Source organism: Xenia sp. Carnegie-2017, unplaced genomic scaffold (assembly GCF_021976095.1).
Source record: "Xenia sp. Carnegie-2017 unplaced genomic scaffold, XeniaSp_v1 HiC_scaffold_16, whole genome shotgun sequence".
Lineage (NCBI taxonomy): Eukaryota > Metazoa > Cnidaria > Anthozoa > Malacalcyonacea > Xeniidae > Xenia > Xenia sp. Carnegie-2017.
In genome coordinates this window covers 4,613,237-4,636,237 of record NW_025813469.1, presented here as the reverse complement: position 1 = coordinate 4,636,237, position 23,001 = coordinate 4,613,237, and the positions used below count along the sequence as shown (strand labels likewise).

The 23,001-nt window shown below is 35.0% G+C and overlaps 3 protein-coding genes across 5 annotated transcripts; 2 read left to right on the top strand and 1 right to left on the bottom strand.

Annotated features, from left to right (window-relative positions):
* The first annotated feature begins 304 nt into the window (after positions 1 to 304).
* LOC124436824 (snRNA-activating protein complex subunit 3-like) lies at positions 305 to 7,178 on the top strand. The gene is made up of 11 exons (XM_046986798.1): positions 305 to 487; positions 1,584 to 1,599; positions 1,685 to 1,770; positions 2,299 to 2,377; positions 3,289 to 3,369; positions 3,520 to 3,558; positions 3,853 to 3,954; positions 5,131 to 5,213; positions 5,928 to 6,101; positions 6,281 to 6,388; positions 6,468 to 7,178. Exons 1-11 carry the CDS (start codon positions 321 to 323, stop codon positions 6,607 to 6,609), a joined length of 1,077 nt encoding a protein of 358 aa, XP_046842754.1. The 5' UTR covers positions 305 to 320; the 3' UTR covers positions 6,610 to 7,178.
* A 351-nt stretch (positions 7,179 to 7,529) lies between these two features.
* On the top strand, positions 7,530 to 15,131 carry LOC124436823 (N-acetyl-D-glucosamine kinase-like). Of its 2 annotated transcripts, none has more exons than XM_046986796.1 (10): positions 7,530 to 7,712; positions 10,177 to 10,261; positions 10,576 to 10,674; positions 11,292 to 11,433; positions 11,879 to 11,989; positions 12,166 to 12,278; positions 12,819 to 12,906; positions 13,312 to 13,409; positions 13,808 to 13,886; positions 14,236 to 15,131. In XM_046986796.1, exons 1-10 carry the CDS (start codon positions 7,672 to 7,674, stop codon positions 14,418 to 14,420), a joined length of 1,041 nt encoding a protein of 346 aa, XP_046842752.1. In that variant the 5' UTR covers positions 7,530 to 7,671; the 3' UTR covers positions 14,421 to 15,131. The 2 variants fall into 2 exon arrangements, with proteins under 2 accessions (XP_046842752.1, XP_046842751.1); XM_046986795.1 differs by lacking the exon at positions 7,530 to 7,712 and adding an exon at positions 8,221 to 8,414.
* Positions 15,132 to 18,222: 3,091 nt separating this feature from the next.
* LOC124436864 (endosome-associated-trafficking regulator 1-like) lies at positions 18,223 to 22,796 on the bottom strand. 2 transcript variants are annotated; one of them, XM_046986838.1, is made up of 8 exons: positions 22,450 to 22,796; positions 21,618 to 21,757; positions 20,849 to 20,995; positions 20,438 to 20,511; positions 20,062 to 20,173; positions 19,712 to 19,772; positions 19,162 to 19,300; positions 18,223 to 18,788 (listed from the first exon to the last, which is right to left on the bottom strand). In XM_046986838.1, exons 1-8 carry the CDS (start codon positions 22,664 to 22,666, stop codon positions 18,683 to 18,685), a joined length of 996 nt encoding a protein of 331 aa, XP_046842794.1. In that variant the 5' UTR covers positions 22,667 to 22,796; the 3' UTR covers positions 18,223 to 18,682. The 2 variants fall into 2 exon arrangements, with proteins under 2 accessions (XP_046842794.1, XP_046842796.1); XM_046986840.1 differs by having other exon boundaries at positions 18,223 to 19,298; positions 19,711 to 19,772.
* Between the last annotated feature and the right edge of the window lie 205 nt (positions 22,797 to 23,001).

Genomic DNA, 23,001 nt, shown 5'->3' with positions numbered 1-23,001 from the left:
GGAGTGGGAAATTGTAAAATTTTCGGAAAAGCGGTCCATTTCGGTAAATCTCAGCGGCAAAGGACGAAATCCTGCATTTTGTTGGCGTCATTCGATATTTAAGGCCGCGCTTGAGATATCCGCTCCAGTTATTATAGCTCCATGTATATAACTCAATGGTCGTACTCGTAGTCAATTCTGAAACTCTCTAATTGCTGTCTTCGTTGTTACCGCTCGTGGCCTTATTTCGAGACACGCGGGTCGTGGTGTTGCATTCAATGGTTGCATTGTTTCATTTGCATTTCTTTCATTTACATGAAGTACCTCTTAAATTAAACAATATGGCGACGTATAAATGTTCTTCTTTAATCAATGTGAAAGAATTCAAAGAAAATGTTTTGTCGACTGTTTGTTTGGACGAAATTCAGAATACGCGTGACAAAAAGCGCATGTTGAAAGAATTAGATTTAGGTCAGGAAACGCTTACAGAACTTTCCGAAGTTTGTAGGTAAGACATTTTCTTTGATTATAATATGTGATGTGACTGACAAACTGAGTCTGAGTACTTGAGTTTAAAAGTAGTGTAGTGACTGACTAAGTGAATATATATCTCTGTCTTCCATTGTACAGCTCCTTTCCACATATTTCCTAATCTTATGCAAACCTGCCATTCCTAAATGTAACTCAACTATTCTTTTTAAATGGTGTCATGCACGCCTGCCGAAAATGGGGTCCTCTGGGCAAACAGCTGCAAACTGCAATAATTTACTTGAATTGTTGAAAAAATTAAAATGTCCAAATTCTTCTTAAAATCCTGTAAAATTTAGTCACATGTGTGGATCAGCTCAACAATCTTCATTTGCTTTGACCTCCCTCAACCTTTCATTCCAATTGTTGCTTACCCTTGTGTTCACTTTTCAGTATGCTCTTTTCCAGTATGTTCTTTTTTGTTTAAAGAATACCATACCATCAGTTATTGTTAATGTGCTAATCTTAATGTGTTAATGTTAATGTGTTAATGTTATGCAATGTGTTACTCAGAATTCACAAGACTCTCGTTTTTCACATTTACAGTCTATTTTCACATGCTTATCTTTGATCTTAGTGATCACTTTTGACATTCATTCGGAGCATCAATACCTATGTCGACCCTTGCCACTGGACACTGGTTATGACATGCTTGTCTCTCATCTTAGTGATCATTTTTGGCATTCATTCTAAGCCTCAGTATATATTGAATGAAGATATGATCTTCGCACTTTGCTGGACAATTTAATCAATTGTCTCAAGAACCTGAAAAATTCAGGTGACTCAACGGGATTCTATTCTTCATTCAATTTCAAACACCGCACTGCATAAAAAAAAATTTCCTCAGTATATATGTCAACCCTTGCCACTGGACACTGGTTATGCTTATTTAGCCTTCAATGCAATTCCTTTTCACAAAATCTTCTATCCAGTGTAAATCCCTTCTTTACCACACCAATCTTTTTTCCTACATCATGTTTACTCTATTTTTCATTGTACAAGTTCAATTTTACTTTTTTGACAAAGTAATTTGTTTTTCTTTTTTCTTTTTTGTGATTATAATTGTATCCTTAAAGTCCCATAAATCTCAAGGTAAGTGAGACGACCAGCATTTGTACTCTGTGGATTCTATGTTTGACATATCTATTCACAAACGACGTTGGTTGCATTAAAACAGAGATCCCCTAAAGGGTCCCCGACATTGGATGTCGAGCACAAAAGAAAAGAGGAACTTTCTTCTGCAACTGAACTGGCATCACTTAGGTCAGTGTTTTTAAGGCATATTTCTTTTCGATATGAAGTGGCAGATAATAGGTGGTAATTCACCAATGAAAATATTTAAATTTTGAAACACTTCTGAAAGAGTCCCATTGGTCTAGTTTTGGTCCAAAGATGTTCATTAGAAATATGTTTACAATAGTACAGTTTTTTCGTATTTATTTTTTCAATTTTTCATTCATAAATTACATCCTAGACTCGCCACTATTTGGTAGATACTGAACAAGATATACTTGACATTGGAATCATATAACTCCAGATATTAGCTACGTATGTATGTTTCAGCTTGAGTAAGCAAATACACTATTATAAGAATGAGACAGCAAAAAGTGCGTGTTTAAGATTTTATTGGGGCATAAAAAGTTTTCTGAGATATGTATTGATAATTGATTTAAAGATATCGAGATAACTGTTTGATCGCAGATAGGTTTGCACAGTTTATTGCAAACTTGGCTATTTGTTCGTAGCACGTTTCTTTATTATCTTGTGTATGAAATGTACAAATTATTGCAGATTGTTGCCGTACAATGATAAAATGACTTCGTATAAAATGTTTCTACCGAAGAACTATCTTGTATATTCTGAAGAATTGGTATGTGTTCATGCATTACTATCTTTTGACGCTTGACACATTTATACAGTACATCTGTCATCTGTTGTCTTCATTATGTTATCTTGCTGATGCTGTTATAGAATAAAATGTAAATTTTACGTTTATAAGTCAAACCACAAACACAGAATAATGATTATACAGAAGGGTCACTCAGGTGTACAACGTGTCCTCATGTCGGCCAATATTCCAGCCAGATGATTAGGATTTCTCACTTGCTTCCAACCATTCAAATTACACGACGTCAAATCTCAATAATGAATTCGAGAATATTTTGACTCAAGAAATGACTTCTGATCATTTTAAAGGTTTGGAACAAGTCAAAAACCCTTATAAATTGGCTGGAATAATGGCGGCCACCATGCGCGGCACGTCATGCACGAGGACAAAAAACATCAAAGGCTCCGACACGAGGACCATTCTGTATGGCCTTATTCTGTGCCACAGAAGTCTTAACTTAACAGCTCTATTGTTTTGCAAATGCAGCTTCACATGCGTAGTCTAGACTTTTTGAACTTTCAAGAAATATCTTATTATGGTTATTTCTTTGCACATAATTACGTTCAGTTAAACCAATCCCTTATCCATTTCTCTTTCTTCTCCCCGTTAATCTCTAAGACTTACAAATGGAGGAACAAACGTTAGTCAAGTATGATGTAGCTTGTAAATCTTCCGTTCAAAATTTGCTCATAATAATGCTGTTGATTATTAATCTCCAAAGAATGAAATCTTAGTTAGTGTAAATGTATTCAAGAAATAGCTGTTTTTCTAAAAGAAGGTCTGCACATCATATCGTTCATGCTATCTATAAATAGTAAATATTTCTTGTTATTCAAACCCTACTCTGTGAACTAAACTTTTGTGATTTCTTTGTTGTCTTATTTTTCTCAAAGAAAAATGTTAAACCTGGCGGCAACGACTTATCTTGTCAGCCTGAAGTTGTACTCTCGGTTGCATTGTTCCATCCGGTTTCGGTAAGATTTACATTATCCAAATCAGCTAACTTTTTGAAAAAGATAGGTTGATTCGTTGAATTATACTAAAAAGAAGTAATATATCTCAGGTCATCATCGTTACTTACTGTTTAATAACAATTTTTTTATTTATTTTTGTGTGAACTGCAGTGTCGTAAGGTTCAGGAATTCCTTGTGTTAGGAAGACAAGTACGTAAAAACTGTCTTTTTTAGTCGATTTTTCCTAAATCATTGTAAATTGTACATTAAATTAGTGTAATATTTGAAAGTTTTTGTGTGGCGTCTGGAGTCTTCAATTGACCAACATCGCAAATGAATTTTCAATAAATATCAAGAAGTCTTCCTATTCGTTTTCTTACGAACTGGCTTGTGTTCTCTACTCTATCATCTTGAATTGTTATTATCTGTTTATTTGCAAAAAGATAATTTGAAACCTATCAACTAGGAAGTGTTTGCTGAGTATTTTCTATTTTATTTTTCTAGAAACTGACTGAATTACGCGATAAAATATACTGTCCTGCCGACACCATTGTTGTTGGTGAACATAGCGAAAATCCTGAATTCGCAGCTGCTGCTTCAAACAAGGTGTGGTTCAATTTTCCCTCCCTTATGCCTGTTTAATTAGGTTGCGCGGCAAATCTTAAACGATTACTTCTTTATGAAAATTACACATGCATGTTTCTTGATATTGATAGGCCAGGTTAGTGGATTGACATGTAGAAATATGTAATATTGCTCACCGATTCCAGATCATACACCTAAATATACATGTGCTGCTTTACTTACGTTGTGTTCCTAGTATTTACTTCCTGTCCATGAGCATGCGGACCACTGATCTCGAAAAAAACTGGATCAAGCAACAGTATATTTGTTGTAAACAAATTTTGAACCACCTCCACCATTATTAAGGGACCAACACATCGAAAGATTTTTTAACAAAACTATGGAAAACATAGCAACACATGGTCAAATCATGCTTTAAGGTAAAGCAGAAGATGAAAAACAAACTTTGTGGCGATAGTAAAGCGAGTCAGAAAGAATAATCGGCCGTATAAAACAAAACGCATACAGGTTTCACTCCGAATCGCTCGTGAAAAAGGCTTGTAATTTTAAAGGATTGATCAGTTTATGATCGTAAATGAGATTATTGGATCAGTTTGTACTTCTGAACTACGATTCCAACAATTCTAGGTATTTTCATGTAGTTGTGGGCTATTTTCCATAGTTTTTCCATACCACGGTAGAGGTACCGATGACAAAAATCGATGCATTTTGATCATATTTCGTCGTATTTCATCGTATTTTTAGCTCTTCTATAAGCTGATTTATCTCTTAATTATGTTCATGTAATTACATGTTGAAAATTCTTGATTATTCGCGTATATATCCACAATATATTTGCTCCTTATTTTCGAAATTTGGTCCCTTAGTAATGGCAGCCTCCTTATTCTTTCTCTTCAACTTTTGTGCTAGATGCTTGATCCAGTCTTATTTTGAGATCAGTGATCAGTGGTTGGCTTGCCAACACTAATCAAGGACAATGATTTTGCCAACAGCTTAATTTAGAATTTATTTTTAGTCATGCTTAGTCTGAAAACCTATTTTATAGCTAATAGCCTACCCCCATATTTTGCCACTCCGAAAGTGGGATGGTTTTTGCTGGGGTTTAGATGCTGTTTGTTTAATCTGAAAAGGGTTTACATTTTGCTCCATTTGAACCTTTGTGAGTATCTTTTTGTTCTGATTCATTTCACTTTGCAGGATGTTTGTCCGTCAGCGTTCATTTTTATAGAGGGAGTGTTCTACAATGACATGAGAAAAGACTTATGTCGCGACTATAGCACGTAAGTGATCGACTTTTATAACTCTTTGTATGTTGCTTTCAAAATTTTCAATTCAAATATTGTGAAGCTTGATTTACCAGTAACATTCATATTAAAGTATTACTCGTATCTTGGTGCGGTAAAAATAAATCTCGTAATTATTATTTCATATACTATTTTCTGCTAATCTCATTGGTCGGAACCTGCAGATAATTTTTTTATTTGGATGCATAAAAAATACATGGTGCCTGCGTACCTCTTTAGCGGTAATTTGCAGTAATTGCAAAAGAACGGGAAATTTTGTAAAATGATTTTGTTTTCAATGTTGTTTCTGCTGGTGTCGTTTCTTTTGCTTTTTGACTTCACGGTTTTTGTAGCCTAATGAATAACATATGAATTAGTGAATTCGGTATTTAATAATTCTTTAACATTTCTTTTGGTTGATAGCAGTAGCTAAAGGGCAATAGTAAGGAATAGTTGAAAGTTTCTTTTTTATATAAGTCGTATAAAAAGAGCATTTTGCGTACTCAGCTAGTTTGTACTGACGAGCAAAAGATTCTCTGTTTGATTTCGCTTTACTGAATAAAGTCAACACTGATTTCAAAGGGGGAAAAACTTTCCCTTGCATTGAAAATATTAGCCAATAAAAACTTTCTAATTCTACAATCATTTTCAAATGTAAAAACTGGTCGATTTGAATAAAAACCTAAATTGTATTTCTGCTTATGTTTGTAGACTAATCATGGATTGGATTAAGAGCCATAAAAACGAAGAAGCTCGATACGGAGTGTGTACCTCTAAAAAAATGGAAGAGTCCTCTTTTGAGGATTTATCCATCAAACTTGGCTATCCATATGTGTACATGCATCAAGGGAATTGTGAGCATTTGCTTATCTTTCGTGACCTAAGGTACTTTTTAAGTTGTTACATTACGTACTTCAGGCGTGGCCACGTGTGTCAAAATCACTTGGATTAAAAATCTCCACTAAAGGTTAAACATACCATGTCAATTGTATTACTTTAGTGTTTGTTGATGATTAAATGATCTAAGCAAAGAGGTCATCTCATATTTATCTATTTTCTTTGAGGATGCTGCATGCTGACGATCCGCAGAGTACTTCTTTCTATCCATTTCAAATCTTCAGACCTCGTCCAATGAGGCGCACGTGCATGGTGTGCGCTGTGAATTGCGCAAGGTAGGGCTGATAACAAAATTTTGCATTTTTTTGCGATTCAATGTATATTGGAATGATTCATAATTTTCTTTCCATTAAGGTGGCTTACTCGTTATGATTTATTGATGAGTGAAGATCCAAGTTTATTCTGTGAAAAATGCTTTAAGGCATTGCATTATAAGGGTAACGATAAAGCCTACCCGTTCAGCGCCTACCAATACTGCGGTGTCTACTATTGGTGAGATCCGTTTAGCGAGAGTCGCATGGTGATGTCGATATGGGAGAGGATCTGGTAAAATTTTCTTCATGGCGTATACGTATATGCTTTCCAGTTGGAAAGCATATATGTACTAAATGTTGAAGCCATCTAATTGAAGGTTTCTAAGCGGTGTTGGATGAAGAGCGTTGTTCAGCGATTACTTCAAAATGATGCTGGTGTTACAATGCTTGAGAATGTATGATAACACAAGGAGGTTTTTTTCTTAGTTGCCACTCTTGTGCATTTTCCACACATTTGGAAGCAATTTTGGGCATTGATAACATCTTTCAAACTCTACGACGATTTTTGCCTTTGAGGCTATTGATGTGGGCGTTTTACTTTTTAAAGTAACTTGCCCCCGCTTGCCTCTTTTCTAACGTTGATCGCATCGAACTTTTTGTGCTTTCCTTCGTGTTGTTCATGTTTAATGAACCCTAATAATAGACAGACTATTTGGGGCTCGTAATCACGTAGCATGGCTTTGCGTGATGCAATACTTAATGAAATTTTTGCAACATCTTTATATGAGCAAAATAAAAAATAAGATAGATAGATAGTCTGTTTATTTTAAATCATTTTGCAGCCAAACGTCTGAAATACATGATTTACAATAGATGATAAAATAGATATTTAGTGGGACCGAGGAAGCCATGCCCTTTCCACCCCCATTTTGTCCATGAGCAAGTAATTTATTCGGTAAAGTTCTGCGTCTCACATATAAAATATGTTTCTACGCTATTCTATCCTCACCCTCCCCACCCACCTCCACTGATGCACTTTGCTACAGGCTCTTCGTTTCCCATAAATTATTTGACCGTCTCCGCACTCCGCATTCCGCATATTCATCATGCTTTATTTCACACATGAACGCGAAGTTACTTGAAATTCGAGAACAATGCGAGAATACTTACGTGACGTTTCTCTTGGTGATATTCGGTGTTTGGATACAAGCGAGAGCATCCTAAAAGTCCAAAATCCAATGTCATCTTGTTGTCTGCTGACCGTCTTGTAAGCAATTGCCATTTGTTGTAATTTGCGGTTGATTATGACTTCGATGGAAGAACTTTATTTTGGAGGGATCGAAGGGTATGTTTGTAATGTATATTATTTCGAAGTTTGATCTCTGTCCTTAATTTTTTTTTCTTGTTGGAGGGTATCAAGGAGTGTCAAGGGAGTGAATCTCCATGCACGAGTTGTAGCCACTGCGAGCATAAACCTTCAAATTTATTCCTCGATTATTGTATAAATTTATTAATTCAAATAGCTAAATGAAGATCATTGCGATATCTATAATTGTGGACAATGGTTTTATTATGACATTTTTTTCATGCGTTTTGCAATACTATCGGCTTCTAGGCCTAACCTAGACAACAAAATCAACATCACTCTCCAAACAAGACTTAGTGGAATTTATGTGAAGAATATAGTGCTACATACCTAGTCGCACTGATTCCCTTACTTAATTTATCTGTTTCAACACCTAGTAATACAACAAGTCAGTGTGATTCAGATTCCGCGTATTGTATTTGCTGCTTTTGTCTTTGCAATAGTTGCATGTGACTACAACTTTTGCCCTGGATTTTGACGCTCTAAAGATTATGGCTTCCTTTGCAGTTAATTGAAAGCTATAGTCATTCAAAATTACCTTTCATGATGAAGCAGATTTCTGACACAGTGTATCTTGACTGGCTAATGCACAATTTTTTCAATGAGGAGTAAATACAAAGTGCACCTATTGCTAAGAATTACCAAAAACGTTGTTATGTTCAGCATTGATGTCATGTTTGCGTAAGTCAACAAATCTTTGTTTGTAATATATTTGTGATATTCATTAAGGTTCAAGTGTATGTATTTGATAAATTTTGATTAAATTTCTAATGTTTTCAGCACATATATTAGTGAATGTAACGTAGTAAATGCCCAAGAAATAAAAATTTACAATCTTAGAATGTTGATCACTTATATTGGCAATAACAAAAAGCACCTAATTAGCTTAGGCCTTTAAAACAGGTTGTTATTTTCTGAAATCATTTGTGTGTATACATAGCAGTTGCATTACAAGAAAGACAAAGAGAATTAAAGGACCATTGAAAGCAGGGGCAAACTAGGAAGCTAATTGGGCAAGGGGGTGGATATTCATATATTCAGCTCTGCCAGCTGATTTCTTTTAGCTGAATATACGAATATTATCCCCCCAAATCAGCATTCTAGTTTCGCTCCTGATTGAAAGCAACATAAAAACACTGATCCAAAAATGTGACTGCATTTTTCAGGGTTCCTGGCAAAAATCTTAATAAATTGCTGTGGTAAAACAGTTTGTTTTTAGATTAAATTATTTGGAATTTGCATAATTTTTGAGAGAAATGCACAAATAGTTTTCATTTTTATGATCTAACTTTATATTGTGAGATGGTGTGTCGGGTTGAAACTTTCCTGTGATGCATGTTAAAGGTGTGAGAAACTTACAAAATTTTAGCTACCTAAGTCATTGTTATTAGCATAAATTGTTATTGCAATTATAAAATGAAGGGAGTGGTACTTATTAAGTTCAATATCTTTCATTTATTTTTGGCATTGCATTGATCTTTATGTACACAGCAGCAGTCTTTCTTCACATTTCATCTTCATTCCCTATTTCCTCCATTCACTATTATCATTTACTTTTTCCTCTGTTCACCTTTCCACCACTATTTTCCTAGTTTTCTGTCAAACATTTTGTATTTCCTTTCTTCACTATTTAATCCATTCAGTTTTCTCTTCATTCATTACAGTCCATTCACCTTAATTTCCCCATTCACAGTTTCCTCCATTAAGAAATTCTACCATTTGCTGTTTTTTTTTGTTCTCTATTTATTTTCTCCCTTTACTATTTTATGTTTTGTCCATTCACTACAATCTATTCTCTATTTACCATCTTTAATTTTTTTCCCTTTCACTGTTTCCTCCATTTTGTAATTTTGCCAGGCCCTATTTCCTCCATTCACTACTTCCTTTAATTTCCATGATCCATACAGTACTTCCATATATTTCTCCATTCATTACCATCCATTCTTTCACCAATTCACCATTTCCTCATTCATTGTGTCCTTTATTATTATCCATTCAGGGTTTCCTCCCGTCACTATGTATTTTCACCATTCACAATCATCTATATTCACTTTTTTTGTCATCCACTCCTTCCCCACGCTCAATTTCCTTCATTGTGTAATTTCGCCTTTCACTAATTATTGCATTCACTATTCTGTATCCACCATTCAGTTATTCCTCCTTTCTCCGTTTCATCCATTTGTTTTTGTCCGTTCACTACCACTGATTCACCCTTTCTTTCGTGCACTTTTTGTGCAATTCACTATTGCCTCTATTCACCAATTAAACTTTTAATATTTCTTCAATTCATTACTTTCTCCTGTCAATAGAGCGGTTAGGCGGATGTAGGTAAGAGATTTTGGACCCCTCTGCTCATTTTCTTCAAATGCTCGTGAGTTTGTCGGATCAATTTTTGTTGTGATTATATCGCTGTCGGTTTGATCAAAGTCTTGTGTTCTTGCAGAGGTGGTTCTTCCTCGAATATTGTTATCGTTAACGCATCTGGTCACGTGATTGGAAAAGCTGAAGGTCTCTCTACGAATCATTGGGTTGGTACAAACTTGCAATCATATTTACGATATCTTGAAAGAACGCTTGCACCTTAAACTATCACTAAGTTTGAGACGAAAAATCTTCTCAATTATTGTGTGTGGAATTGTGGATAACAAGTTATTTAATAACATATTGTTCCCATGGTCTTACCCTGTAACTGATCTGTAAATAAAAATATGTTTATGCATTGTGTTATGCATGTGTTAATTGTTATGTTATGTTTCAAAAGATAGTGTTTTTCTCGGAAAATTATAAATTGAACTGTTATTGTCTGATAAAAGTACTTTAAGTCATCGTATCTTTTCTCCAGTTGATTGGCATTGAAGAGTGTGCTGTTAGGGTGAATGACATGGTCGTGAAAGCTAAAAAGAATGCTGGGCTATCATTGGACAAACCCCTGGCTTCACTGGTATGTACACGAAAGCACTGACATGGCGAGCTTGCTTATGTATTTAGTAGTGTTGCTATGCTCTGTGTTTACTTACTGTACTAGGAAAAACCAAATATCTCTACAGGAATATAAATAGTGATATAGTTTTGAAACGTACATTGCATGACTTTAACCTGCGGTCTGACTACGCCACTGCATGAAACCAAGAAATTTAACCCCAAGAACATTTCTCCCCGAAGATTTGAAGCCGAACACAAACTTGTCGCGATTGACGTCTTTCTTTCTAGAATTTTAAAAACAACATATAACATTTGACACGTGTTAAAAAACACGTCCCTATATTAAAACTGTACACTTTACCGAATAACTCATGTGGTTTGTCACTTTTTTGTGCTCATGCAGAACTAACAAATGAATCTTTAACTTATATATTATTCGTGATTACGAATGCTTATTAGTTACATGGTGTATAAATTTAACGCTGTATCTGTAGGTATTGAATTTTACAGCTAGTTAAAGTCGGAGCACGATTCCAGGTCGTGCTCTGAGGTGTCGTGTGTGATGTATTTCAAGTTACAATTTGCATATTTTATTTTACATTGCACTATGTATTTTTCGACTTCGTTTACGTGCAGGGCCTTTCTTTGAGTGGAGGAGAAAAGGAGGAGTTCAAGAAAAAAATGGAGAACGTCATGAAGGAGAACTATCCCAATTGTAGCCTGTCCTATTTCATCTGCACCGACACATTTGGCTCCATTGCAACTGCATCCGATTCGGGTATGTTAAAAAATATGAGCATTGTTGGTTTTATTCAAAAGTAGCATGTTATCTCGTTGAACTGGCTTGCTTTAAAGTGCCAAAATGCTTTTTTACTGTGTGAAATGCAAATGTTATAATAGGTAAATTGTAGAATCATTTTGTTAGCGTAAAGTATTTCCGTCTTTTTTGCGTTCTTTGAAATGGATGTTGTCTCGTGTGGTGTTGCAATGACCTAATATTGCGTAGTCAACGGATAATATGGGCAGTGTTATTAGGGTTTAAGATAAATTCCATGTTCTGCTCGAACTTTTTTACGTGAGACTTACGCGGGGCGAATATTGCTCCGTTCTTTAGAAGTATCAATGCCACATCGGATTTCACTGATGCCCTACACAAAAAGCAGAGAGAAAGCCTATTCAGTCATAGATTTGAAATGCATCATTTTTTTGTTTTTCTTGTGTAGGTGGTATTGTTCTCATAGCAGGTACTGGTTCCAACTGTCAGTTAGTAAATCCGAACAATGACGTACATGGTTGTGGTGGATGGGGACATATACTGGGTGATGAAGGATCAGGTGAGGATCATATGGGGCGTATACGTTCACTGGCTGCCTAGGGTTTAGCACGAGAACGATTTGCTTGATGGGCTGTGCCAGAGTATTTTGACCTTAAAAAGCATTGTGTTCAAATTTAAAAGGACAAACTCAATCTTTCTATGCACCACTCTTTTGTCACGTGCACTTTGTTCCAGGTTACTGGATTTCTCATACTGCGGTGAAAACTGTATACGATGACGATGACGGTTTTGTCAAATCTCCCTATGATATAACACTTGTGAAGGAATCCATGTACGATTTTTTTAAGGTTTGCTGTTCAGGTTTATTTAGAAATGCGACCATTGAGTATTTTTTTGTGTTTTTACAGCATACGTGTATATTAATTGTGAAGATTACATACGAAAAGCACTTTTATTGCAATATAGCCACCGCATACCAGGACTTATTTGTGTTGGAACTTGTGTTGAAATTCTGACAATTATTCTTTCGTAGGATTCATTTACTTAGACGTAATTAAAAATACTACTAGCTTTTGAAACGGAGCCTTTCACGCTCCTTTCTTGATTCAAATTTCAAAGGAAACACAATTTGGGAATTATTTTAACGTACATGGCCTTTACATAACAATGGTATCGTGCGTAACGAAGTTAAATTCAGGGAGTGAGTGAGAGTTGTTGTTTTATTGCAAAGTTGCTGTGGAGTTGCTCAGCCAACAAATGCTTGTAACACTGGTTTTAGCACGCTTTATCAACCATATTGATTCTTGCAGTAATAATTTATCTATGGAAGAAATTTGTCTTAATGTAAGTACTTGCTTGCGAATAAACACATAACTTAATTTTTTTAGATGAAGAAGCCTTTTGATATTCTTGATCATTTTTACAAAGATTTTGAGAAGGCAAAAGTAGCCCAATTCGCTACTACGATAGCGCAAGGTATGTTGACGTTCTTTTGGTTATAGGTTACATTTGTCTCGGCCTTTTGTGCTCGTCACTCATGAAATATATGGTGTTTGAGTAAACTAGTTGCTTGCAAATCTCCTAAAGTTTAACTCGCTTCTCTCGTTTGTATTGACTAGGATGCTACCATAAACATAGGATGCTGCCATATTAGTGTTTCAAGCAAAAATTCATTGAAATTTCATTCAATACCAATTTTTGAAATTTCTTTCAATACCAATTTTTTAAATTTCAAAGCTCGTTAAAGTTCTTGTCAATCATTGCACCAACATGGCGCCCCCTATGATGTAAAGTCAAAACGCTCTCTTGTGATAATTCATACTTTGCTGTGATCATTACCAAGTCGAACAGACGTAGTTAACAACTTTGATCATCGTTTAGGTGCATCAAAAGGTGATCCTTTGTGTAGACATCTATTCAAAGAGGCTGGTATTCTTCTAGGACATCATATTAATGCCCTTGAAAGCAAAATTGACGTGGTAAATAACGTATTTGACGCTTCTAATATTTTTAGTCTTACTAGTGTTCGTCAAAGCTGACCATGTACTGCTCTAAAGCTGACATTGGATGCTTACGTGTGGTATTTTGTCGGTAATGTTTTTTCTTTCTGATAGTTAAGATATATCCATGAATAAATATTCCCTGAAACGTTGTTATACTATAAGTCATTCGTGTTAACTAATGAAGTTATTTTTTCTATTCTCTTTACCACAAACCCCTGCTATAAGCCATGGGCTTATATAATTTTGTGAGCTTTTTTCGTGGTCTTTTACACGGGCTTAGGACGTTGTTTACGTTATTTGTGATTCTGTCAGTTATGACGTAAACGTGTTCCACATGTTAAGGAAGCGGCATTAACATTTGATTTTTTTCATAGAGACTTGCTGGCTGTGAAAAAGGATTAAAAGTCTTGTGTGTAGGCTCTGTGTTCAAAAGTTGGGAATTGTTAAAAGAAGGTATGAAACTGTAATCCAGCCTGTCTCGTGAAATTGAGCAATATGTGCATTTTAGATTAGTTTGATTCATATATTTGAAAATCTGGATCAAAGCCTATTTTCATTGGACGATGTTTGCAAAGAGTGTTTGAAATTTGCAACATTAATCGGAAATGAAGTATGAAATAGACAGTAACTAATTGAGCTTTATTATGGACTCGTCTTTCGATTCGTGTCTGTTGAACTTCAATTATCAAAATAGCAGCGATATTTAACAGAGATTTGTTTAAAGAACATTATGATAAAATTAAATTTTAAATGTTATTTCCTCGTAAGAATACGTGTTTTTATTTTACTTATATATTTTTAGGCTTTATCGAAGGTTTAAGACGAGGGCATGATCAACGTTCGCCTTGTTACAAATCGTTGATATTACTGCGTCCAAAGGTAAAAAGTAGTCTTGGTGCTGCGATCCTTGGAGCGAAAGCCATAAACCAGGCTTTTCCAGTCGACTACAGTCAAAACACCGAGTCATTTTCTACGTTCACTCCGTAATTGAAAAATTGTTGCATTCTTTTTAAGGTCGTTACATCATCATACCAGTGCGTTTAGCAATCTTGAATATGATGAGTTTGAAATAATTATTTCTTTTTTAATGTATTTGGTATTGGAGCGTTCTCATTGACACAAACACTCTTTCATACCAAACGTTAGTGTAATCTTGGTCAATCCTAAAAACACCCCGTAACCCCTGTGAAATTTAATTTTCACTACTAGCAATCATCTTTATTCTTGGTGTGCAATCACGTCATAGCCGCCATGTTGGATATTAGTTAACACAAATGATAATTTTAACTAAGGATATTTCTTATTTACAATGCAAATGTCATTCAACAGGGCGAACATTCCAGTGTTCTCTTACTCTCATAGAAATGGTTGCACACCATCTATTCAGTTTTCTCTTGTGACATAAATGTTAAACTCATACACACTCCTGCTGTCAAAGACGTCTTTTATGGCTTTGCTCATGACAGTGCTCAGCAACAGAGCAAGCCCTCTCTCACAATAGAGCAATTTATTACAAATAAATCGGAATACCGTTTATTTTAATGGTTTTCTTACAAAATCGTTGATTGCAGATACTTTAGAAAGTATAACACTTATCAAAGAAGTGGTTGTTTAGATGAAATTTTAGCAGGCTATTAAATTATGTAAATCACACGTATTAGAATGCAATTAATACAACTCTTTTTTGCGTTCATGTTACGTCATAGCCGTCATGTTGATTGATTTTACAAAGGTTTTTCTCATGTACAAATTACATTGCATAGTGTTCAATATGACGAAAACTCTATTGTTCTTCCACTCTGAGAAGAAGGGTTGCACACCACCCATGAAAAGAATTTATGTTTATTTTATGCTCTGTTAAGCATAGCCACTTTGATTTAATTTACCAACATGGCCGCATATGTGCCGATTACATGAGCCCGGTAGACGGGACTCAGCGAAGCGTTGAATGATTTTGGCAAATGGAAACGATTCAATTCTTGTCATCAGGTAAATATTCTTGAGCAATTTCACAATATTTTGATATTATAACCACGCAAATCATTTAAAACTAAAACAAACAATTTAATAGATTGTTCGAAATGCTCGACGAAAATAAAATATAAGTAGCTAACGGTGTAAAGCAGGTACTTTGGAAAGTGTTTGACATCATCGTTGCATGATAGAGCTTTGGAAAGATGCATCTTGTCAAGTAAGTATAGAAAAGGGACACCTTAACACATGGCTTAGGTGTTTTGCAAATTACTACTCGCATTAAGTTTGGTCAGCTTAACATTCTCATATAGTTTCTGTAATTAACGAGTGCATACTTACTGAATTAAATTTTAGATGTTTCTATATGACCTGAACAATCATAAACCTTTTCGACAAATGTATAATTGCAAAATACCACAGTTTAGTAATTTTACTATGTCAAAAAAACATTTCATAGTTACGTTATTGAGAATCAGATAAAAAGTACTATGAATAGGGAATGTGCTTGCTGAGATGTAAAAGTCAAGTGTATAGAAGTCAAGTGAATAAAAATATCGTCATTTCTTCTGTTGTTTTTTCTAGGGAACGTTTCCTGTGGCGATGACCTTGAGTCCGTAATCTAATTGGGAAAAGATATGTAAAAAAATACGATAATTGATTTCCTCATGTGCAGCGTATGATTTTTAATAAGTGTTAAAAGACAAACAATTCAGTTTTAGCTACTAATTTTGTACGCAGTCAAATGGTAGAAACACGAAAAAGTTCCTACAAAAATGCCACCCGTACCAATTGTTCTTTCTACCATTTGCTCTGTCGCCAGAAGCAATTTGTATATTAGATAAAATTAAAAACTAGCAAAATTTTAAAAGCATTTACGTTGGGTAAAAATGGCTAGCTCTGACAAGAAAATTAGCACTCACAGTTACAAACAGTCAATACAGTTTTGTATTACAACTTATTTACAAGCGGGATACAGTAAGTCGTCAGTGTTGTCATTAATACAAAATATATAGCATCTTGCATTATAACCAAGGGTAACTCGTAAATTTAGTTGTTAAAATTATAGATAGCATTTTATATCAGAAGGGTAACTCGTCAATGTTGTGATTATTTTTAAAGGTCGCATCTTGAATCTAAGCAAGGTTGACTCGTCAATATTGCCAATAAAATTAAAGATAATATTTTGCATTGCAACCAGGGTTAACTGGTATATGATTTGATTAATATGAAAGATAGCACCTTGTATTTTAACCATAGGCACTTGCGAATGTTGCCCTTAATATCACAGATCACAGTATCTTCTATCGCAAGGCTTACTCGTAAATGATCTTCTTAATATTACAGATTGCATCTTTGTATTACAACAAAGAATAACTTGTAAAATATTGTGGTTAATATGAAAAGTTACTTTCCGAACCACAAACGAGGGAAACTCGCTAATGTTCTAATTTATAGGTAGATCTCAACCACCCAACCACGTTGTAATACCAGAGAAACTCGTCAATATTTTGATGAAAATCAAAGATAGCCTCGTGTATTAAAAATAAGGGCAACTTGTCAATGTTTTCATGAAGATTACAGCCAGTATCTTGTATTTTTAACGATATTAAAGAAAGCATCTCGTATTGGCAACTTTTACGTGTTGAGCTTAATATTATTGCAACCATGGGTAACTTGCCAAATTCGTAATTTATATTAAACATAGCATCTTTTATTAAAACGGAGAGTAGCTCAGCCAGGTTGAGATTAATATTGAAGACAGCATCTTGCATTACAACCAAGGTTAACTCGTAAAGGTTTTGATGAATATTAAAGAAGCACCTTGTTTTACAATCAGAAATAGCTCATCGATGTTTTCATAAATAGAAAAGATAACATCCCGTATTACAACCAAGAGTAAATCGTTAATGTTATGATTAATAACACAGATAAGCTTCCGTGGCACGTTTAAAGAAACTTGTGAATAAATTGACGATTGTTAAAGATGGCATCTTGTATGACAACAAAAAGTGGCTCGTCGATATAGTGATCAATATTAGAGATAGCATTCCGTGGTACAACTTGAAGTAAGCTTGTCATTGGTCAATATGTTGATTGATTAATATAAACGATAGCATCCTGTATGACAACTAAGGGTAACTTGTTAATGTTACGATAAATAGAAAATACCATCTTGTATTGCAACAATCTTATGATTATGATCGTGACTAAAACACCACACGAGTACGAGTACATACGAGTACATACACATACGAGTACATACAAATACATACGAGTTACATACGAATATATATGGTTAGGGTTAGGGTTAGATATATATATATATATATACTGGTCACAAGTATTTATATATATATATATATATATAACCCTAACCCCAACCCTAAACCTATATAGTCGTATGTCACTCGTATGTAATCGTATGTACTCGTGTGGTGTTTTAGTCACGATCTTATGATTAATATTAAGGATAGCATCTTGTATTACAACCAAGGGTAACTTGTCAATGTTGTGATTAATATGACATAGCATCTTGTATCACAAGCAGGACTTACTGGTCAATGTTGTAATTAGTAGTATTAAAAGTAGCACTCCGAGTTGAAACCAAAAATTACTCGCCAGTATTGCTAATGATATTGAAATACCAATCAGAAACAAAAATACCAAAACGATTTGTCTTCACACATATCGTGGATGAAAATTGTCGCTCATAAGATTGCCTGATTGTTCTTGTGTAATAGAGTGCGCGAAATTGAGCATTTAGGCAATGTTTTAAGGCGTAGGGAAAATGTGGAAAAATGTAACAAAAAATAAGTAAACAACAGCATTGTAAAATTTATTGTAGGTATCATCTACTAGTAAATTTTTAGACTAAGCTACAAATGGTGCTGGGAGAAAGATTGACAATCCTATTTTAGCTGTTATGCATGATGAGTGTGGGTAAAGAGCCTGATTAACAAATGCAAATACGTAAGCATTTCTTTTCTCTGAGAGATATTGAAGGCTGTTCAAACAGTCATTTGCGGATCTAATACAAAGTCAGTATGGAACTCACAGAGCCGAAAGATTGTATAAATTTTTAGCTAGGGAAAAACAAACTCGCTGCAGGATTTAGCTAATCAATGCGCTTCCCTAAATTGTGAGAAATGCACGTGTTTTTAGAATTAAACATCCATCATTTGATTCGGCCAACGTTGTGTCATCGGTACTTTTCGGGGACAGTCGCCGGCTATCGAGCACCAGTTGGAGTAATGTCCACCTCCCATTGCAAAATATTACTCGCTCTTGCCATGTCCATCTTCGTCAACGTCCGTGAACTTATCGATTGAAACAAGCATCTGTGAAGCAAGTTTTATCGATTCTGCCTCAGAATAAAGTTGTCTGAAATGAAAATGGTTAAATAAATCGCAGTAGCATTTTACAAACAACAAATTTGAGCATTACGCTTCTTGCAAATGTCAATCTAATACTTTACTGTGTTTCCATTTGTTGCAATCTTTGGTAAAGCACGAAATCCAGCGCACGTGCAGTAAATATGCGTGTAAAATAATCTATAATGGCTTCTCTATAGATTTATGCTTTCTGCATGTTCAGCAAATTTAGTTTAGACTTTCTTTCATTTTAGCGCCAGTGTCTCTTGATGTTTGCCCAACTCAAAAGCATATGGCAAGAACTCGACAGGTAAAATGATTGAGCAAATATTTTGCAGTTTGCCATATGGAATTTTATCGCGCTACAAGTAACGATACATCACCTTAAGGCACCCTCGGCACTTTTTGTTGTAGTCTCCAATTGTTTTGAGACAGATAAAGCTCGTTCCTTCATTTTGAGAACATTAGTGTTGTACTTTTCAACCAAGGAGTCGTAGGTAGCTTTGTTAACTGAATGATTCTGAGAAACACATAAAATTTAACTTTGCTACAGCAGTATACTAAGGATGGTCTGTTAACCCACTCAAACCATTCTGGTCTAAGCCTAAACTGGTAGCCTAGCTGTATAACATTGCACCATTCTTTTTCCATGTATCGACAACTACACTTAACTCGTAGCCGCACGTTGTGCGTCTTTAAGAGGATTAGGTCCCACCATCAACATCACTTAAAGAATGAGTCTCAAGGTGATGCTTTGCGCGCTTAGCCATGTACAGGCAAAGGCAGGCATTTTCGGGGAAACTTAAAATGACGCCATATTAGGTTGTCAATGCAGTAATATGTCTATTTCAACAGCTAAGTCTTACCGTGGGACTCATTCTTTAAGATAAAAGTGCAAAGCTTGGTCTACCGAGAATGTCGTGCTTTCATACCTTAGTAACCGATTTTCCTCTTTTAATTTGATGCTCATCGCTTCTGCCTGAGACGCCCTTTGCTGATGAAAAAAACATAAACGCTAAATTTCATATTACGTATGCCTTAGTAAACATGAAGTGACATTACTAAATATGAAGTGACATTACATTATAATTCGTCCAACAAACAACTGCTACGTATATATTCCTGATGATAAAAAGGAGAAAACTTGTCCCGTGAAATAAGAGAGCCTTTCATTTCAAAATTGATTACATGGTAACAATGTCTTGTCCAAAAGTCATATAGGCTTGACGTGCGGCACAATACAGTGTGTGCTTTTAGCCTTGCTTACTTGATGTAACATTTACCGTGGTGAGTTCGAGATTTTTTTCAACCATTTGAACCATTTTTTCTAAGGCAAGCGTTTCTTCATTTTCTTTCTGCTGCATGTCTCTTAGTTTTTTCGCCAGAGTATCGGCTCTAAAAAAACAATTAAATGCCATCTTTAAAAGCTGTCTTACAGCAACGTCTATAGTTTACCAAAGAAACAAAACAACTACTGAAAAGTCATTTTCTTTTTCTTTTGGCAAATGTAAAGTCCACTACGGATGTCAAATCTACCACCTCCCACCCACCTTATCACGCAGGAACTTAGTGTTTTCGACTCTCTTTTATTCTTTTAAAATTTAACATATGCTTGTTTGAGTCCAAAAAAAGACAGTACAAAGTAACATTACGTAATACCTGATTGTTTCGAGTTCCTTTGCTTTCTCCAGGTCTTTAAGTTGTCTTTTAAGCTGGTCATTCTCTTTTTTCAGCTGTTGGAGAAGATAAGAAAACATGTTCTTGTTTTATTTTGAGGAAAGGCTCAGAGCGAACAGTGACTGCCCAGAAAACACGGGAAAATATCGTATCATAGTATGTCAACATCAGTTTAACTTGCACATTAGCAAAAACAGATTACTGAGAATGATTTGCAACAAAAAAGGCTATGTTTAAATGAAGATATGAAAAGATATGAAACATTCATAAAACATTCAAAAAAGGCTATGTTTGTTATCATTTATTTTCCATCGCTGAAAAATCTGCTACAACAAGAAACCCAACTATAATGTAAGCAAGCTGAGTTAAACATGTTCTAGTTGACAAAAACACCTTAACTGTCGACTTTTCCAGTTTCAATATGGTGGAAGTGTGATCACTGTTGTGAAGATCATCCTCATTCGCTCCAATATTCTCCTTTCGTTTGTTTTCATTGATCTTGGTGTTATTTTGCACCTCACAAACCTCATCGTCGACGATCTAGACATTCATAAACTTTTACCAAATGCGATTTCTTAATTAGCTTGTGGGGCAACAGTCAACTTCCAAAAAAGCAATAAACAAGGGAAGAGACTCAAGCCTAAAATGTTCTCAATGTTTCAAAGCGATTAGTTGAGCCAAATAGTGAAGACCTGTTATCTCTGAATCTCATGTTGAAAGAAAAACATAACTAGTTACATTGAACTAAATAAAACTGGAATGTGACATGCATGGCTAGAAGTGAAATTTAGCTTCATCCACGTTTAGGCATGCTAAACTTAAGATATAGCCTTCCAATTCATGGAGTTACAAGTTGGAGAGGGGGAGGGGGGTTGGTCTGACTAATATCCATCCATGCATGAGATAGCATAATCAGTTCCTTTGAAATAAATTGTATTTTACAGATTATGACATGCATGATGTATGAATATGAGCTTCCCAAGTATCAATCTTTCTATTGTACACAGCTAATGGACTATTGGTGGAATGATCTAGGAAATGAAAAAAAAGTTGAAAATGTTGGAAAGAAACAATGTTCTTCAGTGCATTAATTTGAAAGAACAATCACAAAATCTGTTGTTCTAAGTTTGTTGGCAGATCTATGTTATTAAATCAAAATTACCTGCAACACCCGACCTCCTGTTTTTAATGCAGCATCGTTCTTCACAAAATTCTTAAACAAAAATGGATTATCTGTGTCCACATCTTGCAAAGATTCGATCGGTTTCTCCTTTGCATAAGACTGCTTCTTAGACCCTTTTCCTAACAGAATAACAGCATTTTCAACCATTATTCAAATACATGCTTGGGCAATTGGTGTTTACATGGTTCTAGCAAACATAATGTAGTTAAGGTGGATTAAAGCCATTTTGTAGTGAGGAGAGGGTACTTGCTGTTCACCAGTCAATAAATATTAGATGTAATCAACAACCCAGTTGTCATATATTATGTCAAGCCATCTTCTCTAAGTGTGACATGATTTTAGGCATTGAAAGGAGTTCAACTTTGGTCATGAAAATTTAAACACTTTATCAAGCTCAATAAATGAGTCCCAATGTATTTTAAACAAATGGAAAAAAGTTGCTGTCATTCGTAACATTATACCTATGTTCAAGTTGAGGATAGAATGAACACTTTTTGGAAAATTTTTAGGAGACTAATTTTGCATCCTTTCAATTTTCAAAAATCATTTAAAACCTTGGTTCATGTTAACATATCACTTTATACGTTATATCACAATAAAGAAAACAACTGTGAATTTGCTGGTGCATATTTGATCTGTTTTGAAAAGCAATGTCAATAATTTGAATTGATAATATTTTAGATTGTTGACTGCATCCTGGCAAGTTCTGAAACAGAAGGTTGCACAAAGGCCTTACCCGATTGGCCAATGAACGTGATAAGCAAGTGATTTAAATGGTCTGTGGATAAAACAGGTAAAAATAAACAATTACCTTTAACTTGTCTCTTCTGAACGGTCTTGTCGACTTCAGGAAACGGAATGTCCGTGTTTAGTTGAATAATGCCATTTGCTTGCCCATTTATACTGACAGGAACTTCTGATCTTTCTTCGATTTCATTGTCCCTCGGGTTCTCTAGAGTTTCTTTGGATATTGTCTTCACAAAGTGCTTGAATGAAAACGGATTTTCTTCAGTCGCATCATCACTCATATTACGCCAAATAAAATTTAAGTAGAAAGATATTCCATATAATTCAGCAAAAACGTGTCGTAAATAGACAAAATGATATCTTATGTTTATTTTTTTATTTCTAACTTCGTGTTCGTCTTTTTCCGGCGACCGCTGACGTACTAACAGCGGCTCAAAAAAAATTTTGAAAAACTTCATATAACAAAGAGCAAATCCTTTGGAAAATCAGACAATTCCCAATTTTCTCACGACGATGTTCGTAACTTAGATGTAAAACATATAAATTGTTTTGATTCCTGAAAAAAAGCACTAAAATTTTAAATAATCGTCTAAACATTTTCCAGATCAAAACGGGT

What these genes read in the sequence shown, in the direction of transcription:
- LOC124436824 (XM_046986798.1), top strand. Translation starts at nt 321, where the DNA reads ATGGCGACGTATAAATGTTCTTCTTTAATCAATGTGAAAGAATTCAAA. An exon ending in CATTGTTCCATCCGGTTTCG is followed by an intron (nt 3,370 to 3,519) that starts GTAAGATTTACA and finishes TGTGAACTGCAG; the next exon opens with TGTCGTAAGGTTCAGGAATT. An exon ending in CAGCTGCTGCTTCAAACAAG is followed by an intron (nt 3,955 to 5,130) that starts GTGTGGTTCAAT and finishes TTCACTTTGCAG; the next exon opens with GATGTTTGTCCGTCAGCGTT.
- LOC124436823 (XM_046986795.1), top strand. Translation starts at nt 8,335, where the DNA reads ATGAGGAGTAAATACAAAGTGCACCTATTGCTAAGAATTACCAAAAAC. An exon ending in TGCAACTGCATCCGATTCGG is followed by an intron (nt 11,434 to 11,878) that starts GTATGTTAAAAA and finishes TTTCTTGTGTAG; the next exon opens with GTGGTATTGTTCTCATAGCA. An exon ending in ACTGGGTGATGAAGGATCAG is followed by an intron (nt 11,990 to 12,165) that starts GTGAGGATCATA and finishes ACTTTGTTCCAG; the next exon opens with GTTACTGGATTTCTCATACT.
- LOC124436864 (XM_046986838.1), bottom strand. Translation starts at nt 22,666, where the DNA reads ATGAGTGATGATGCGACTGAAGAAAATCCGTTTTCATTCAAGCACTTT. An exon ending in AAGGAACTCGAAACAATCAG is followed by an intron (nt 20,174 to 20,437) that starts GTATTACGTAAT and finishes TTGTTTTTTTAG; the next exon opens with AGCCGATACTCTGGCGAAAA. An exon ending in AGAGGAAAATCGGTTACTAA is followed by an intron (nt 19,301 to 19,711) that starts GGTATGAAAGCA and finishes TATGTGTTTCTC; the next exon opens with AGAATCATTCAGTTAACAAA.